Source organism: Atractosteus spatula, chromosome 8 (assembly GCF_055471065.1).
Source record: "Atractosteus spatula isolate fAtrSpa1 chromosome 8, fAtrSpa1.hap1, whole genome shotgun sequence".
Taxonomy (NCBI): Eukaryota; Metazoa; Chordata; class Actinopteri; order Semionotiformes; family Lepisosteidae; genus Atractosteus; species Atractosteus spatula.
This window is the reverse complement of record NC_142713.1, coordinates 58,625,605-58,644,599: the sequence shown is the minus strand read 5'-3', so window position 1 is coordinate 58,644,599 and position 18,995 is coordinate 58,625,605. Positions and strand designations below refer to the sequence as shown.

Genomic DNA, 18,995 nt, shown 5'->3' with positions numbered 1-18,995 from the left:
ATGTGGTGCTTCTTCAAGATATAAGTCACAGCCTCGTTCACAATAACTCTTTCAGCAGATGACATAATTCCGGGTTTTAGGCTTTCCCTGAGCTGGAATCAAGTCCAGATCCGATGCTTTCAGTGTGCTCGGAGCGCAAACCCCAGTTCTGGACACAGCTGGGACACAGGCAACGGCATCAGTTAGAAGCAGCGGCTTGCTGAGGTGTGGCACGATGGAGTATGTGGGAAGGACCTGGGTGTCCGCCTCTGTGTACTCACTGTTACGGTTTGATTGCAGTTCTGGGCGCAACCTATGGTTGGGATTTTGACTCCTATTACAGAGGACATGTAAATACAGCCTCGCATGAATGTGCCCTGCAAAACAATAAAGCCACTCAGACAATGCACACGGATACAATTAAAACATTTAAAAATAACTACAATCACAAAAATGTGCAGCCAATCAAGGACACAGCAAGCAACAGTATCATTCATGGGCCTCATGATACTGACGATGATTGAGGCTCCAAACTATCTGCTGATAAAAGCACTGGGATTTATTTCTAAATTAATCAAGAAAGACAGACCTTCTTAAAGAACTATAGGCCATTATAACAAGTTCAGATATTTTTTGTACTCACTGTAGCCTCCCCTGAGGCACAGGAAGTCCGTGTGACCTTCAAACAGCTGACACATGGTCCCTGAAGATCAACAGCCGAGTTAAACTCACATATATTAACACAGACCATAACTATCAAAACCTGTCATGCACACCAATATAAGATCAAGCCTATAAAACATGAACCCGAATGATTTCACGTATTACATACCTTTTGTAATATGGTATCACATGTACAGAACATACCTTATGTCTAGATACCATTATGAAATATCATGATTGAACTTTTCAATCTGTATCCTGTATCCTAGAGACACCAATGCAAAAAGATGACAACACGAAAGCCATAGTTGTAATGCATTAATCTATTTTAATCCATATAGATTAAAAATGTTGCAATATACTGTACGTTATCAGAACCTTTTATTTGTAGGTTAAGATGAAGATTGCTGTCTGGAATACACCTTAATTCTGCTACAGTTTTCCGATCTGTACATCATACAGAATGCGTGAGGCAGAGCCACTACTCACAGCGACAATCTTGGACTCGGAGATGTCACACCTGTGGGGCAACACAGGCTCGATAGAGGGAGGAATCAGAACTCCGTCCACCGAGTAGAGACGGCCATTCTTCGCCTCAACGTCTGCCTCCAGGATCACCTCCCCATTCACAAGCATTTGTCCCTTTTGAGAATCCAGCGGGAGTTATTTGGAAATGACGACGAGTGCGAAGAATCCACACACGAAATGCTGGGATGAGGCCCTTTATTGATACAGTACAATACGTGCATGAAAACACTTACATTGCTGCTGATGTTGAATGTCAAAACCTGGCTGGCCATGGTGACTGAACGAAGAGAGGACACAATACTGACAACTTCCAGCTACAGGTGGAAAAAAAAACAATTACTTAAAAAAATGAGAAGGCGTTTTTTTTTCAGCAAGGCTATTTCTATATGAGTATATTCCGGCCAGTTTAATCTCCAGACATTAGACTGTACTAGACAGATAGCAATGCTTCAGAATAGCCTTTAGTAGAGACAGACTTATTATAGATTTACAACAGCAGCCTCTCCAGAAGCACAAAAAAGACAGTAAGTGTTATGAAATGTGGACACAGTGAATAAATGAAGAGATACAGTACGGTAGGAAGGGAGACAAAGACGATAAGCTTAAAAAATACCTCAACTGATGGGATGATGTGATTTCTTATTAGTTCCAAAAGCTTATTGTTACCCTAGGATGGAACAAAAACAGATCATATTGATAAATATAACATAATTCTTCTGGACACCCCAAAAATAAACATAGTGCTTACTGGAGAGTAACAACAACTTTGACAAACAACTTTGAAAGCATACCTTTCTATTGAGTTAATTTAATTAGATCATAACAAGCTACAGCAGAGGTCAGTGACTGACTAACAGGAATACAGGTGCCGTTTCTGATACAACATGAGCCTGAATGTTACACCTGTGTCACATGAGCTGTTAAAAAATGTTCCTGCGGATCATCACGGTTGCAACAGTAGAAACTGAGCTCTGGAAAAGCGAACAAATGACAAAATATTTAGAGTTGAATGAGGAATCCTACTTGTAAGCAATGGGATATATTCTTAAGCATAGGTTTATCTTGTAAGTTATGACCTTGTACACCTGACAACACAGCTTCTAATTGACATTCTGTAAATGCAATAGTCAGTAGAGAGGGAACTTTCTCTGAAGTGAATTCCCTGGGCCACAGGGACTGGACATCAGTACTGTACCTCAGGAGAAAGCAGGTACTCAAGGGTTCCTTCTTTCATGCTCTCCAAAGCCGAGTTAGTTGGTGCAAAAACGGTGATTGGTCCAGGTCCCTCCAAGAGATGAGCAATGGCTGATTTCTGCACCAAAGAGCCACAGAGTGCATTAGTCACAAGAAGAGGACTGAGGGCAGTTCGTGTCACTGCCCACTCCGAGCCTGGGCTAAGAGGGCAGCTGAAGACATTGGTTCTAGCTACTGCAGGTCTCACTGTGGACCTGACCTTTCACACACAGGCACCCTCTTGCTCTGTTCTTTTCCATGTGGACTTTAAAATCCTCATGCTCACCTATAAGGCTCTGCATGGCTTGGCACCTCAGTACCTGTCTGAAGTATTATCGCCTTACTCCTCTTGCTCTTTTCTTTTTGCCTGGATGATATGTGGAATCTTTTTTCATGGGGAAAATCTGGTTGTTCATAGTAACAAAAATTAAACTTCTTTTAAGCTTGTAAGCTTGTTGAAGATATGTAAAATACAAAATAGTATAAGACATGAGTTTAATCCAGTATTAAACATTGATGTTAGTGTCAGATATTCCACATTAAAAAAAAATGTAACATGCCTTTTGATGTTTGCTTTGTGAATTAATATCTGAAAAGCACTTGTCTCTACTGGTAGGTCCTGTTTGGGGTCCACACTAGTAGCTCATAGCATCCCCAAGAGAACGTGCACCCTAGTATTTGTCTGATCAAAAAACAGCTGCTTGTCTCAGTCCTTCATCTAATCACTGCTGCAAAACACAATTCTTATTGTGGATTCAATGCAGTTACCTGTAATAATGACCTGAATTTGTTGAATTTTCCATTATTGGCAACTATCGTCAGTAGGTTCTCCTAGAAAGGTTAAATAAAAGATTAATTAATATTCAGAGATCGTTTGCATGTACAGTCCAGTAAGTCTTTCCTTGCAAGTAGATTTAATTATTTTCATATTGATATTAAAAGAGTACCTAATGTAGAATACCTAATGTCTGGATGGAGCAGGGCTGAATCACATCAAAGTTCATTTTAAAACAATACTGATGTGGAAATAAAAATGTGTTACGCATACAGTACATGACAACATCAACATGCATTAGACATGATGCATTTGAGGCAGCAATCAAAGGACCAGTCAACTCCTGATTGCTCACTTTGGTTTGAGCATCTATGTGACTCTCACACAAGAGATTAATTGGCACGGCTTTTTTCAATTTTCAATGTATCGGTGCATGTTTTTCAAATGCGAACGTGCAGACATAGTTGAAAACAAACAGTATTTTGCCACCACTTCTCTGAAGATGAACACGGGGCTGACCTCTCTGTCACTCTCCACAGTGGGCTCTACGCTGTCCATTAGCTTATTGATGATGTGGATCACGCCATTGGAAGCCACAACATCGCCCTGCAAAATGCTGGCTTTCTTCTTACTCCCATGAATCCGGATTTTCACTTGCTGGTCCTTGAATACAGAACAGTTGCATGCAGGCAGCAATAAGAAACCAGAGACACAACCTGGGAAACACTGAACTTGTAGAGGCGGCTGATGAGAACCTTTGGTGTTGTTGTTAACATCTCATTTGCATCTAGACAGCCTATATACTGTAATGCAATGGGGTTCAGCCGGGCGCCCTTGCCGCATCAGGTCGGCCCCGCACCGTCGGGGGCTCGAACCCAGGACTACCGCGTCACTCAACAGGGACCCAGCTTGTTGAGCTAAAGAGAGATCGCCCTACAGCCCAGTGGCTGTAGTCCTGCTATTACAGGAAACGGGCGGTGACGTCACCACTCTGGTAAGCCGGCTCTTACACACCACTGACGGCCGTAAGCGTTACAATACTTAAAAGCACAGTATTTTAAAACAAATTGTCCTTGTAAGACCATTCCGTACAATTTCTGGGGGACCACATTATAGAAAAGATATTGCTGCCCTAGAAGCACTCCAGGGAAAGACGATGACTGTAGATGGATTCCAGAGCTTAAGGGCAAGGCGACGCAGTGGATGTCGGTAGAATTATCAGTGGAGCACATCAGAGAGGACACAAGTTAAAACTATGTGGGAGTGCATTTAAAACCAAGAACAGGAGACCTTCTTTTACACGAAGAGCTGTGGGAATCTGGAGCTATAACACCTGGGCAATACTTGCAAAGGACGAGTACTCTACTACACACTTTTTGTTCATAGGAAACCGCTCTTACTCTCTTACGCTCTTACTCTTGACAGCTGATTCTATTCAATACAATCCCAGCAAACTTCCTCTGTGCTACCGGCCACTAATGACCTTAATGTGCTTAGCGATAGTCCCCTTTCAGCACTGCCATTCTAAATAACTTTAAAAACTTAACAAGCTTTTAAAATCAACTTATCAGGCTGTGCTTGCGTCTTCACACGTGTAATGTAAGCAAATGTTTCCATCATGAAACGCCTTCACATGGAACTTTTCAATGGCTTATGCTCTCATTTCCTGACATGTTTAATAAATACATATTGGTTTCCAATACAAACAGGCCACTCATTTGAAGGAAGAGGACAGGAAGGAGCATGGCCCACAGCCGAGCATGGAGAGCTTCCTCACTTCCTTCCTTGCTGCAGAGAGTGGAAGAGGGCATGATTACCATGAAGCCAGACAGAATGTTATCAGCCTCTAGGGAAAGGCACAAGAGTTTCAGTGAGAACCAAATCACAATGGACCATGCACTGAGATACAGCAGTATGCGCCCAGTGCTTGTGATTAGCGTCCATGACATTGCTGACACATATGGTCTAGCTTAAATCTGTGAAAGGGTCTGATAAGGGTTACACATCAATCAGGCTGTAGCTTTTCTCCAGGGCTCTTTACAAGGCAGAAGGCTAAGTGTGTGGATACTTTCTCACTGGCCCATAATGCTGAATAAATCTGCATTAGTGCCCAAACACTGGGTTTAGTGAGAGACCACTGACTGGGATTCTAAATTTAAACATAAGATTCCTGCACAAATTATATTTTTGCCTGTAAAAGCAGTGTAAACACAGTAGATAGATAGAGATATCAATAGATAGTCCAAGAGGCGCAGCTGCGTAAGCTTACAATTAAAATGCCGTGTGGCTGATGCAGGAGCAAGAAGCAAGCAGTCACCTGGGCCAGTCGCCTTTTCGCTCTTTCAAAGTGCTGCTTAGAGCAGCAACACTTCTTTTGTGACAAGGCGTTAGTGCTGCACTGAATGGCATTCAAAGAAAGGCAATTATGATTCATTTTCTAAACCTAAAGAACTGCAGTGGTGAGACTCATCCCTGCCTGATGAAGTGGTAACATATAACATGCTTTTCCTTGATGCTCGAGCTGTGCCCACGATTACCTCTTCGTTCATCACCGATTCTCCCGACTTGCCGGTCAGGGTGTAGTAGATGTCGCCTCGCTTCAGCGTTTCGTAGCTCAGCTCAGTCGCAACCATGTGCAGCTTGGAGAGGTATCGTGCATTCAGCTGATCAGACACAAGCGTCTTAAGCTGCAGAAACAAATACAGCACTTTTCCCTTCACCCGAGATAATAAGAGTTCTTCCGGTCTCGAAAGCCGTGGTAAGTTGTAGATGTTCAAGCAACTTCTATAAAAATATTTACAGTGATGAAACAATAACTGTATGCAGCAAATCATCAAGGAAAGAGTGGTTCTAATTTGAGCTTTATGAGCAGCCTTGCTCCTGGACTGTAATAAATACTGGTCCTATTCCAACTTTTGATGCCAAAAAATACAATATATTAACCGCTGACATCCTGTTCATGCTATTTCAGTAGGAAGATTTGTAAAAATGCTGGAAGTCATTCTGATAATACAATAAGAACAATATTTTCAGTCTGACAGGTGGGAACCAGCTCTGCACTTTGGGAAGACCAGACTAAGCTCTCCAGTTCACACTCTGGTAGACAAACCACAAGGTTAGGCAGTTAAAGTTTGTTGTTGTTTGCTCACATACCTTCTGCATCTTTCTAGGATTTACAATCATTCTTGCAGCCTGTTATATTAACTATAAACCACTTAGAATAAAAGTGTTCATGAATAATAGTAACAATTGAACATGAAGATCATGCCAGCGATGCACCACGTTGTTGTGCTCAAGGCTTGCGCCATGTTAATAAGAAGAATTGCTCCCAAGTCTTGTCGCGTCCCAGAGAAGGGAACAGGACCTGGAGCTGGGATACCCGCCCGGTAGCGGGAGGGCGACCTGGAGCTGGGATACTTGCCCCACAGCAGGAGGGCGTACTCTTGGGGCAGCACTTACAGACGTTCCTCTGAAGCCTTTGTTTGTAGGGATGAAGATGGTGAAGGGCCCCAGGGAAGTCAGCGGCCACGACAAGGATGAGTCTGAGGGCGAGAGGATAAAGTGTACCTAGTGCCTCATTTTCTACTCCTTAAAACCTCAAAATACACGAAGTGCTGATAAGAAAAAAAAATAGCAGCTTCGCTTTCTTATGTGATGATTTTCAGTTGTAGGGTATGCAGTTCTTGCAATCTGCTAGACTTGAATATGTGCAAATAAGGAAGTGAGAGAAAATGAGGTGCACAGCCTGGGATAACAACGCCCTTGACTGATAGCAGGAGTGAGTTAGAGAATGACAAACTGAAGACATTTAGAAACTTAGGATTCAAAAAACAGAGAGCCATAATACAACTGCAAAGCCATTCAGAGCTCACAGTGCGAACAGATGGCCCGTACTGAGCCTGCGTACCAAAGAGTGTGATGGCACTGGACAGCTGTCCTGTCCACTTTCCGCCAGGCTCTGCATTCAGCTCCCGTAACCTCTGCAGAATGTTTCCATAGCAGGTCTTTCCATCTCCGACATACCCCTCATTACACGTGCACCTGGAGAGGACACAGAGGGAACTCTGTGACGGGAAAAACCTTTGGATTTAGAAAGGAGATGTGATTTATAGACTGATCACCTCTCAGAGTGGGAATAAAGAGCTTACAGGTTCTGCAGGAGACCGAGTGAAAATGCTGCTTTGCTCAGTGTGTCTCATGAAGAAATTCTCCCTCTGATGGTTGATGAACCTGTAGCCGCCTGTACAGTACATCACACAGCCCCAGTCCCTCAGACAGTCGAGTCACACACCCACCACAAAAAAAAACTATGGGAAAGACCACATAGAGCTGCTTATCCTACTACACTTTCATACCCAAAAAGTAGAGAGATGTACAGTAGGTGCACAGGTCAAGCAATATCCCATCAACCAAAACGAAGGAAAAAGACTTAAATCTTCTCTGTTGCTGTCCTGATAAACAAAAAGCTACACAGCCTCTTAAGAGGTGGAACACAAAGTTGAGCGGGAATTAAAATAATTTATGGGCATTATTTTCATCCTAATCTTTAAAACTGGAACATCACATGGGAATGTCTCTCAAAATCACTACAATATCCTGCATCCACCAGGAATAGTGAGGATCTGGACTGGATCACTGTGTAAATCTTCCCCGATAGTTTTCAGACTCCTTCATTTTGCTTAAAACAGCACTTTGCTCTATGTTTGCTTTGTTTTCCTATGTTTTTGTATGACACTATGATTTATAATTCTTTTAGTATAACTGCTGCTGTACCTGACTGTACTTCATGCTGCTTTACCATAAAGCCACAGTGAAAGAGAACATTTCAGAGCAAATAGGCCTGTTTTCCATTCCCTATGAATCTTGGGACTGTAACCCTAGAATTAATCTTGTAATACTAGTTATTTTCACAGCCCCATCAAACATCAAATCGGTTTAAATCTTCAAGAGAACGTACACAATCTCTCCTGGGTGTGCAGTCATGCAGCTAGCATCCTTACTGCAGGTGTTGTTTGACAGGCAGATGTCTACGAGGCTGCACCCCACTCTTGGCTCCAGATGTTTGAATCCCTCTTTGCACTGGCAGTGAGACTGGAAAGAAAAACCACAAAAGCTGTGTCGTTCTTTAAGAGAAAAGCGTTTCTTACTTTGAAAGTTTTAAAAATCACCATTCATGTTATAGAGTTGTGACTGTTTTTTCATTGAACTCTGAATCTTTGTCATTGTCATTGTTTTCTGCATTTTAATCTCCCTTGAAATACAGTATATATATTATTTCTTCAAGGATTGCTTGAATAATAACATCACAGTTATTTTATTCAGAATACAGTACATAACTGTTACAATAGTGCTAGTATAATAGGACTGGAAGGATGTGTAACTGAATTCTCAACTGACACTGAAGATAAGCTATTAAATTTAAAGTAAAAATATGCTACAGGCAGGCAAGTAGAGCAATTTCTCAGAATTCAAGAAAACAGGTTGAGAAATATAGAAATAACATTCTAATTCATGAAAGACAATGAAGACAAAACCCAAACATTAAAATATTTTAAAAATATGTAGATTTTAATTACAGTTACATCTTTAATACCTTAATTCCTAAATCTTGAGTATTTTGTTCAACATCCTCCCTCAATTTAGAGGTAGAGGATGTGTGATCTCTCTCCCTCGTTCGAGGTTCAGGTTAGAATTAGAATCGACACAGAGCTGCTCATTCACAGAGGGTTTCAGGTTAGACTGATGAATCGACACAGAGCTGCTCAGACACAGAGAGGTTCAGGTTAGACTGATGAATCGACACAGAGCTGCTCAGACACAGAGGGGTTCAGGTTAGACTGATGAATCGACATGGCACTGCTCAGACACAGAGGGGTTCAGGTTAGACTGATGAATCGACATGGCACTGCTCAGACACAGAGGGGTTCAGGTTAGACTGATGAATCGACATGGCACTGCTCAGACACAGAAAGGTTCAGGTTAGACTGATGAATCGACACAGAGCTCCTCAGACACAGAGGGGTTCAGGTTAGACTGATGAATCGACATGGCACTGCTCAGACACAGAGGGGTTCAGGTTAGACTGATGAATCGACATGGCACTGCTCAGACACAGAGGGGTTCAGGTTAGACTGATGAATCGACATGGCACTGCTCTGACACAGAGGGGTTCAGGTTAGACTGATGAATTGACACAGTGCTGCTCAAACACAGAGGGGTGAAGGCAGACCTTTCCAGGGCTGTCGTAAACACACACAGTGGAGTCAGCAGGGCAGTTCCCAAAGCTGTCCTGGCAGGGGTCCACTGCCATGCACACCTGCCCATCACCCTGGTACCCTTCGGCGCAGGTGCAGCTGTGGCGATTCGGCCCCAGGTAGGTACAGATAGCATTCGAATGGCATATTTTCTCCAGACAGGGATTAATGGCTGGAAAAAAGGTCACGAAAGAAAAACATGAAAATTTGAATAATTCAAGCAATCCAATTAATTTGATGGTGATCGTCACAGCATACGTGCTGAGCCACTGTGCTGTGGCTTGGACTTGGACCGTCTTCGACCTGTCTTCACAACATATTGCCACAGAGCCCACACAGGTACAGCGCTTCACAGTGGGGGAGCTTCAGAGTCATTCATTCACTGCAATCCTCAATACTGTCACAGGAGCCAGTCCTGACTCCCGTGTAGTGTGTAGTTTAGGACCCTGTGCAGACGGTATTATCCGGAAGAGGCTGGAGAAGGGCTACAGGGAAAACAGGGTGAGGGAAGGACTGGATGACGAACGGGGGGGCGGTGCCGACAGTGATCCAGGTGCAAGGGGGGAGCGCAGGCGAACAAGTCCAGGACTGTCCAAGGGGGGGAATCCGGGCGCTGTCCAAAATCCAAAAACTGGGTGATCCAAGACGAGACAGGGTTAAAATCCGGAGCGGGATCCGGAACAGGAGGTTAAAAACATCGTGACGAGGCCAGGCACTCGGAGCCCCAGACTCAGCTGGGTCAGGGTGCCGATCGGAAGCCTCAGCCCTCAAGCTGCGGACGCAAGGCGACTTGATGCTAGGCGGGCCTTCCAGTGCCCCGAGCTTCCAGAGCAGCGGGTTTAAATAATACTGGTGAATCCTGGGACAGGTGAACGTGATAATGAAAGAAGCACAAAAGGGTTGGAGCGCCCTCTAGAGGAGGGATGACAATCGTGACGAATACAGCTTGTCAGCTGAGCACTTACGTGTGCAGTGAGTCCCGTCTCCCTGATGGCCTGGCAAACACCGACACAGCTGCTTCCCGGTGCCGGCGTCTTCTATGCACCTGGCGTTTTCCGAGCATCGCAGAGCTGCGCATTCAGGGATGGCTAAGGAGCAAGAGGAACGGTCCAAATCACATTTCCGTATGATCTGCTTTAAAACGATTCCTATTGTACAGGGATCCTGAACAGGATCAAAAAACCTTGAAAACAAATTGGACAAAAAAAACTTGAAAACAAATGAGGAAACAATAAGTTGCTAAAATACTCCGACCTCTATTAAAAATGCAATCACAAATGTCTACAGAATAACTTCATATGAAATATTTTATGAGATTGCAGTTAATATGTCTCATGAGATTATGAGATTATATGAGAAGGTGAGATTAAAGGTCCCACACTGACAGAATAAACACTGACTGAATCTGTTTAGTCTGGAACAGAGAAGTGTAGGAAGAGATCTGATATTTGAAAAGGCATCAATACAGTCAACCTAGCAGATTTCTTCAGAAACATGAACCAGAGGGCAGGGAAGTGAAAACTATGTAGAAGTGCATGTAAAAATGAGAACAGGAGGTACTTCTTTAACCAAAGGGATGTGGGAGTATGGAACAGGATACCTGGCCATATGGTTGAAGACAGTACCCTGGCCTCCTTTAAGATATGGGTGGATGAGATTCTTGGCATAGTTACTAACAACCAAATGGGCCAGGTGGGTTGAATGGTCTCATCTCATTAATCATCTATTTTATACCATCAATCCAGAATCCCACTTTACAACAAAAAAGGACAATGCATGATGATTTCAGTAAATATAATTCTGAGCCAAAACTACGGAGGTGACACTTACTATACCTGTCTAATTTTCGAAAATCCCATAGCTTCTGTGCCTATAAAATATGTTACCTAACCTAACCTTACAAGACTTTGCCCTTCTGTATTAATCCTCAAGCTTATGTTGTCTCTTCTAACAACTTGTTCTCCAAATTCCCTGGGCTCATATGTGTGAAGTATGGGACCTTGACAACAGTTTTTTTTAAAGGTTTCTTGTTCTTGTCAGTAGGTTAGACAAGATAAAAGCAGGCTCTGAACTGGTTCAGCCCTGGGGTCCAGGCATTGTGGGGTGTAGCCTGGGTTATGTCGGTACACTGTGACCACGACTCCCTCAGGGCATCTCTGGGCTCATGAGGGCCTTGGCTGGTCAGCTCCTCCTTAGCTCTAGCGTGCAGCAGTGGCCCCTGTGACACCAGGCGCATGGAGCTCGCTCGAGGCTGAATGGCTTTGGTTCTCATTCCGTCACGAACAGTTCTTTCCGGGCCCTATGCAGACGACACGATCCGGAATAGTGAAGATACACTGGGGAAAAAGTCATGCAGGAAAGGGTCTGGAGACAGGGGGGCGTGTCCGAGGTGAGCAGGTGTCCTGGGGAAGTGAGTCCGGGGCGAACAAACAAAGACAAAGTCCAAAAAGGGAATCCAAACGGGAGAGCAGAGTCCAAAGCCAGGAGATCCATCCAGGGAATAAAAGCATGAGCCGGGTCGGGACCGGCGGGGCGGGGAATCAGGAACAGAAGGTTAAAACCATAACGGAGCCAGACGCAGCAGGACCCCGGGTTCTCACGAAACGGGATTCAATGAGGAGCCTCGAGTAACGCCTACGTCTGGCTTTTAAGGTGGAACTAAAGAGGGGCTGGAATAAGGGACAGGTGTGGGGAATGAGGTAGAACAAGGAAGGGCTGGAGCGCCCTTAAGAGGAGGAGTAGCGATCGTGACACATTCTCTCGGTAGCGTACAGGAGCTGGAGCTGTCAGCCAAGTTGCAAACAACTGGCAGCTTCAAATGTGGTGGGTATGTATTAAAACAAACAACTAAAGAACATGACCAATCAGTCTTAGAGCCAGGTGAGAAAATATCAGAATGGAAGATCATGCAAAGGTCTCTGGACAGTACTGTAGGTCACATAGTTCATAAAAATGATCATCTTTTAAGTTCCCATCCCAGGACTTACGCTGATCGCAGTATCGGCCTTTGTACCCTGAGAAACACGTACATGTCCCATCGCCTTTCGTCCCACTGTTGCAAAGCCCATGCAAACAGGTACAAGCTGCAGAATGGAGAAAACAGTGTCTTATACTGTTGTTACTGAAGAGGCTTCTCCTTCAAATATAATTAGAACAGAGTCAAAGAATATTATTGTCCTATTTGATTTTTATCCTGAAGTTATCACGTTTCTTAGTAATGGCTAACAAAGCTTACCGAAGAAAGAGGCATTGAGCATTGCTTTGCATGTTTTTAAAACACATCAAAGCTTTGTACCTCCTTACCTAAACTGCAGTTAGCCCCGTACATGTTGTTGTCGACACAGGTTTCACAAGCAGTTCCCCCAAAACCTGCCTGAAGGAGACAAGGAGGAAGAGTTGTGAGCTACTATACATGAGAAAGAGGACATTCTGTGTATTCACTGTGCACCAGTTACTGTGTAATTACTTTGTACCTGTTACAGTGTTATATTTACTGTGTATTAGATACAGTGTACCAGTTACTATGTGCCAGTTACAGTGTACTGGGTACTGTGTAGTTACTTTGTATCTGTTACAGTGTAATAGTTACTATGTATTATAAAACGGATTGGCTGACACGCTTTCGAAGCCGTGCTACATTCTCTGATATACGCACACCCTGGAAGGAATTTTGACTTTTTACTGTGTGATAAAGAAATAGCAATGCGCTGACCGATAAGTTACGGTCAATCAAATCAATCGCATAGGCTTTTAAAGATTACTTCTTAGCGTAGATAAGAAAGCTTGGATTCCCAGGTATTTGATACATGTATCTTCTTCTGCTGTCTTTGTTGCGCTATTGAGGATCCCTGTGATTTTTTGTGCTCTCGTTGAATGATAGTGTCGCGTAGTTCAAATCATTTTCATTCTTAGAAATTTTCAAACGCTCGGTTAAAAGCAAGGGAGATTATGTCCGTTATAGTTATAGCGAGAGTTCGCTATGGCGTTATTGGAAACCCAATTTTAATGACAAAGCCCTGGAGTGATATCCTGACAGGCACCGACACCAGCGCCAGCGAAAACCAAAATGCCTGACGAACTTGGGACTGGACAGTTTTTCAATGCTTGTACGATCAATGGAAATGTTCAAATAAGAGTACTAAAGAAATTAACAAAAAACAAGTCATTTATTTTTTTATCATATTGGCTAACTAATGTCCTCTCTTTGCTACTGAATGTTACCTGTGGCCGTGTTTCTACGTTGCGTTGCAACAAGGGACTATATTCTCAGACGTAAAGGGAACGTAAACAGCTTAATTTTGATGTTAAATTATTTTTTCAAATTAAAATCCATTCTATTCAGCAATCGCATATTTGGGGACCGTTTTATAAAAGCAATAAGGCACTCGAGGCCTGTGCTATATCGTGAATATAATCACGCCTTTTAACTGTGACTGTATTCACGAGATAGCACGGCCTCTCGTGCCTTTTTCCTTAACTCGTTAACGTCTGTTACTGTGTGCCAGTTACAGTGTGCTAGGTACTGTGTACCACTAACTGAAAGTCACAAGGTAAAGAGGGGGTTGGCTTGAAAACCAAAGTAACAGACTGGTTAATAGAGAGAAGTCACTTATGAAGGCTAGTGGGGCTTTAAACCGAAAATTGTCCATGCAGCTGGGAACCATTTGAGGTAATGCATCACCCTGACGAGGTGAAACAGAAGATGGCGGAGAAGATGCAGGCAATAAAAACGTGCCGAAGAAAATCCGAGGACACAGTGGGTCCTGAAAGAGACGTACCGAGCAGCTGCAGGTCCCATTGCCGGACAGGCCATCAGAGCAAACCCCCCTGTTACTGCAGGGTGCCTCGGCTCTCTCCGGGCATTCTGCATCAGGACACAGGGAAGAGAAGCTCCTTTAAAGTACAGTGTGTTTGGAAAGGAATTGATACACAATTTATATGCATTTCTCCTATAAAAGGACAGCGATAACATACACAGAGCGAAGCGTAGAGCTAAATGACAACATTTACAATGCTTCCCGAGAGTCACTATGCACCAGTCCACATGAACGCCAATGAAATAATCCCCGAATAGCCATTTTCTTCTTTCTCACTCACAATAACCAAGAATCTGGCCTCTGTGAAGGCCTGACAGAAATAGCAAGTCCTCTCTCGCTGGTGGGGTCTTTGTTCTCTGCCTCTTATCAGTTTTTCTCAACATTCAAGCACTCTGCTGCATTTCCTTCCTTCTGTCCTCTGAAAACGGCGGTTGTGTTTGTTGGAAGCCCCTCAAACTAATTCCTCAAGACGGAATGTTCCAGAGCTCCGATTGTGGATCTCATCTTTGAGTCAGCAGTTTCTGGGTTTTGCACAGAATGTGCCAGAGAATCAATATCCGTGGCCGTCCTAGGTCCTCAAAGAAACTTGCAGTTGAAGGTGTAACGAAAAACAAATACGTCTATTTAAGCAGTGAAAAATCAACATTTATAGACTAGCAATTTCAGAATGCATCAGCCCTGTGCCTTAGCCTAGAGACAGGTGGATGATAGATGCCAATATTTAATTAATACTCGATTAATTGATAAAGATCACTTCCATCGTTAATTAACCAATGCACTAAAGATATGCAGTGTTTATCTGGAGGAACCAAGGCTGTCTGCCCCCTGACATGGCTGAGAAGAAACCCACTTTTTAGCTAACAGACACCGCGGAAGTGTTCTGCTTTTACACAGTGATGGAAAGGTTTTGACCTAGTAAAGACTAATGTAGTAGCAGCTTATCACTTGCAGAGCATTAAGAGGAAGGCCAAGAAGAGCAGGGTGACAAGCCATGCCAAGAGAGTGTTTAATCTTTTGAACGAATGAGCCTCATGTTTCCGCCTGCAGACCTGACGTTTTTAATCTTTAGAGAATTTGATTTTGTCTAATTTTATCTTAGTTCATAATCACACACCTCCTGTTCATAACAAAGATTGTGCTCTAGTATTATGACAAGTTTTCTTCGAAGTGAGTATTCAGATTGCACCAGTGGCTCTTTGATCACAGAGATTTTTAGTGACAGCAATACAATGACTGAACTCCTTTTGCCTCCACACTGTGAATCTGTACAGAATGGCTGAAATTTATCACTGAAGTGATACATTGAGGAAACACCTATATGACCCCAAATCCTGACTGTCAGCACATTCCAGGAGGTATCTGGCGGTTGCTGTGCTCTATTGTGAAGGAAGGAAGAATATCTCATTTGGGATTTACAGGCATGTACTGTATCCTCTGAAAGATCCCCCTGTGAGTGTGTGCTTCATTACAATAGCATAAAGAACAATACAGGTCACTCAAAGCAGAGACCATTTGTCTCGTGTTAAAAACTTTCCTATTTAGGCTGTCAAAGTGATGTATCTGTGTCTTTTTTTATAATTTTTAAGTAAATGATTTAAAATAAACTTCGAAGTGCTTCATATTTCTGGTCTGTTCTTTACAGTCTGGCAGGAGTTTAACTGTTCAAGGATCAGGCAATGTTTTTTTTTTAATTCACACTCAATTACATTGAGATTCCTGTCAGTTTATTTTTCTTTAAAATCAAACCAAATTTTAACAACTACTGTCCAATACTTTCAATTAACTTTTTTTCTCCTTTTTGAAAGTCTGTCAGTCAAAGTTGTTTCACATTCTCTACTCATTTCTTTACTTAGATCTTGTGTATTAATTTATTTACTTTTTATTTCAATAGACGTCTTTTCAATTTTCCTATAAACCTCTCTCCACATTTTAGATGAAATCACACTGATTCACCTGGTTTAGTTCGGCAGATTCAGTAGATATTGTAATGCCTGCACAGTATTGTAACAATTCTGATATACTGTAAATCTATAGATCATTTATTCAGGCTTTAACCTCAATAATTCAAATTATAGAATAAACCATTGTTTAAAATCTTTCAAGCATTAGAAATTGAAGAACTAAAGTAGTTTTCAGTTAATCATCATGACTACATTGTACTTCAGAATTTTCTGGGCTGACAACACAGGTTACCTTCTTTAATAACATTTTGCAAAGAAAGCACCAAATAGAAAATATATATTTTTTTGCTATTTATGTGATGCTTAAATATAACATTTCTTGAAAGGTTCTGTTTCTGAGTGAAAACCAGCACTAAATAAATCAGATTTTTGTTTTAAAAAATTGCCTTCGCAGCTGCAATTGTGAAGGAGAAACGTTGAATGAACAGGAAATACAGGAAAGTGAGGAAGGTCATTTTTGCAGGCAAGGAAACAGACAGCTTCTCCTGCTCATTCACATTTACACACAGTTGAACATAACACACAGGAGATACATAATGTACTGTTTCTATTGCTAACCAACACACCAGCCGGGTTCGGCACAGATACCCCAGTTTCAGCGTGCCAGTGACTTTGAAGAAGAGACATCAGTTCTCTTCAAGGACTGGCAAGATCAGATCCGATTTGCAAAGTTATCAGAATTTACTTGCTTCCAATGAAAATACAGTAGGTACAGTATAAGATTAAGAATAATGCTGTGCCCCAAAGCAGCCACCTAACAGATGTTCCTGGTGTACCTACCCATGCAGTCGGTCCCCCAGTATCCAGGACAGCACTGTGGCTCCATAACCTCTTTGATGCAAATATGACTACAGCCTGGGAGTGATAGGCTGTAGTTGTTCACTGAATATAAATACCTATGAGCACACAAACAGATGAATTGCGAAGTTAATCAAAAACATGTTCAGTAGATCCCATGTCAATATTTACTCTGTAATTTCTGATTGTAGTCTCCGAGGCAAACGATAAATTCTGCAATATGTGCAGCTTTTTGAAAGATCATGTAGACATGTCTTTATCCACAGCTGTCATCAGAAACATACCAAAACGAATCACTGAATCATTTTTTTTCTGAACAGCTAAGGATGCTAATAAAAGTGTTTTCAGAACTCGTTTTTTCAAATCCTTCACGGCTAAGCCTCTTTAATCTCCTCTTCCCCGTTTCTCTGAAAAACCAGTGAAACATTCAGTTGATATTCGGGACTCGTACCGCCTGCCTGGCTGTAAAGGACAGGGGCTTTGCTGTAGGTCTCCTGCAAGCCCTCACCTGCAGTCTGGGTTCCCACTGCCTGTAGAGATCTTCTTGTACCCCTCTGGACAGTCTACCTTGGGGCTGAGGATGCAGGAACGGCACTCAGATTTAGTCATCACCAGCGTCTTCTTGTCACACCTGTTCTGTTTATTGCAGACATTGTTAAACTTGCAGGAACAGACAATATGACCATCGTCAATTTTTTTCTGCTTATTAATTGCAGTTTTATTTTCTAATTCAGTCTGATAAAAGCCGGATGCTACAGCAATTTATTAATCACATGGCACCTGCTAAATTTCTTATTCAGGCAGGGTTTGGGGGTACTGTTTCTGAAGTGTATGAATAACGTTGTAACTTGAATTCTATAATTTCTTCCTGGACAAAGACATCTATAAATGAACTGTTAATGATGACGGTTGTTATTATTTTGAGCATTCTCGCTTTTAAAAGGTATAATGTCACAAACCAGAGAACATTTATACCATAAAACTAGCAAATTAAAATGTTTTGACAACCCTGCTGGGGTCTTTAACAGTAACATTGCAGGTTTATCTCAAAGGAGAGATGTTTTCCCTTTTCATTTCCAGAGTAGTGCTTTTTAATTAAAGGAGCAGCAACATGTAGGAGACCAGATCAGAAAGTCTACCTGCTGTGTTCAAAATATTGGTTGGAGTTTCCTAAATTAAGAAAAACAGATGCCTGTCTTTATGTCCTGCCTGAACCGTAGCACAATGAAAACAATCTAACGGGCTCAGATATTGGCACAGGTGAAAATATTACTGTATCACATTTCTTTCTTTCCAGTAAGCAATGCAACATACTGTACCTCACTTATCTGTGTGTTTGACACTAATGAAATTGACCACTTAATTTGTAGCACCTCCTGAATATCTTACTACACTTTTGTTGGGTAAAAATGAATATCGGTCTGACTGAAGATAAATCAGATTCTGTATCAGTTATTTTCCATTCACAACATTTCAGCTGTGGAACCTTCTTCAGGTGAAGAAGGCTCGACCGCCGAAACGTTGTGTTTTTTTTCTTGTCTTTTCAGCACAGAATAAACCTTTACTTGTTCCTTTGCATGCTACGGACGCTGATGCAGCTGCCTCCTTGATTTTCCATTCACTATGTAAAAGGAGCGCTTGTATCTTTCATAACTTTTCACAGAATTAGATGCTGATGATTTATTCAAGACAGTGTTGTGTTTCTGCAGTCCAATGTAAACAGGATAAAGGAGGAACAAACTCTGAAATTGCATCCGTTGGGAAATTAATCTGATGAAAGAATACAAGTGCCGCTGAAACCAGGTATTTTCAAAGCTGCCTTGGGAGACTTGGGTTTTCATTCAAACCAAAAAAAAAGATGAGCCTACCTTTGCACCATCTGCAAGCGAACAGAAAAGCCACCAAAATAAAAACGCCAGATACAGGACAGTGTGAAATCTGCGTTTCTTGTCCATTGCTGAAGTACCTCCTCAGGTTGCAGACTTGC

The 18,995-nt window shown here is 42.3% G+C and overlaps 1 protein-coding gene across 1 annotated transcript in view; it reads right to left on the bottom strand.

Annotated features, from left to right (window-relative positions):
- stab2 (stabilin 2) overlaps positions 1-18,963 on the bottom strand; it is a 63,189-nt gene extending 44,226 nt beyond the window's left edge. The window contains exons 1-20 of the mRNA XM_088922633.1: positions 18,877-18,963; positions 17,517-17,644; positions 16,991-17,106; positions 14,211-14,296; positions 12,736-12,805; positions 12,420-12,515; positions 10,398-10,520; positions 9,408-9,604; positions 8,136-8,269; positions 7,086-7,219; positions 6,638-6,720; positions 5,716-5,865; positions 3,698-3,841; positions 3,172-3,234; positions 2,366-2,482; positions 1,784-1,837; positions 1,404-1,484; positions 1,132-1,284; positions 623-682; positions 261-356 (exon numbers count right to left, since the gene is read on the bottom strand). Coding sequence (XP_088778759.1) covers positions 261-356; positions 623-682; positions 1,132-1,284; positions 1,404-1,484; positions 1,784-1,837; positions 2,366-2,482; positions 3,172-3,234; positions 3,698-3,841; positions 5,716-5,865; positions 6,638-6,720; positions 7,086-7,219; positions 8,136-8,269; positions 9,408-9,604; positions 10,398-10,520; positions 12,420-12,515; positions 12,736-12,805; positions 14,211-14,296; positions 16,991-17,106; positions 17,517-17,644; positions 18,877-18,963 — 2,172 coding nt within the window. The remainder of the gene's footprint in view (positions 1-260; positions 357-622; positions 683-1,131; positions 1,285-1,403; positions 1,485-1,783; positions 1,838-2,365; positions 2,483-3,171; positions 3,235-3,697; positions 3,842-5,715; positions 5,866-6,637; positions 6,721-7,085; positions 7,220-8,135; positions 8,270-9,407; positions 9,605-10,397; positions 10,521-12,419; positions 12,516-12,735; positions 12,806-14,210; positions 14,297-16,990; positions 17,107-17,516; positions 17,645-18,876) is intronic.
- Positions 18,964-18,995: the final 32 nt, after the last annotated feature.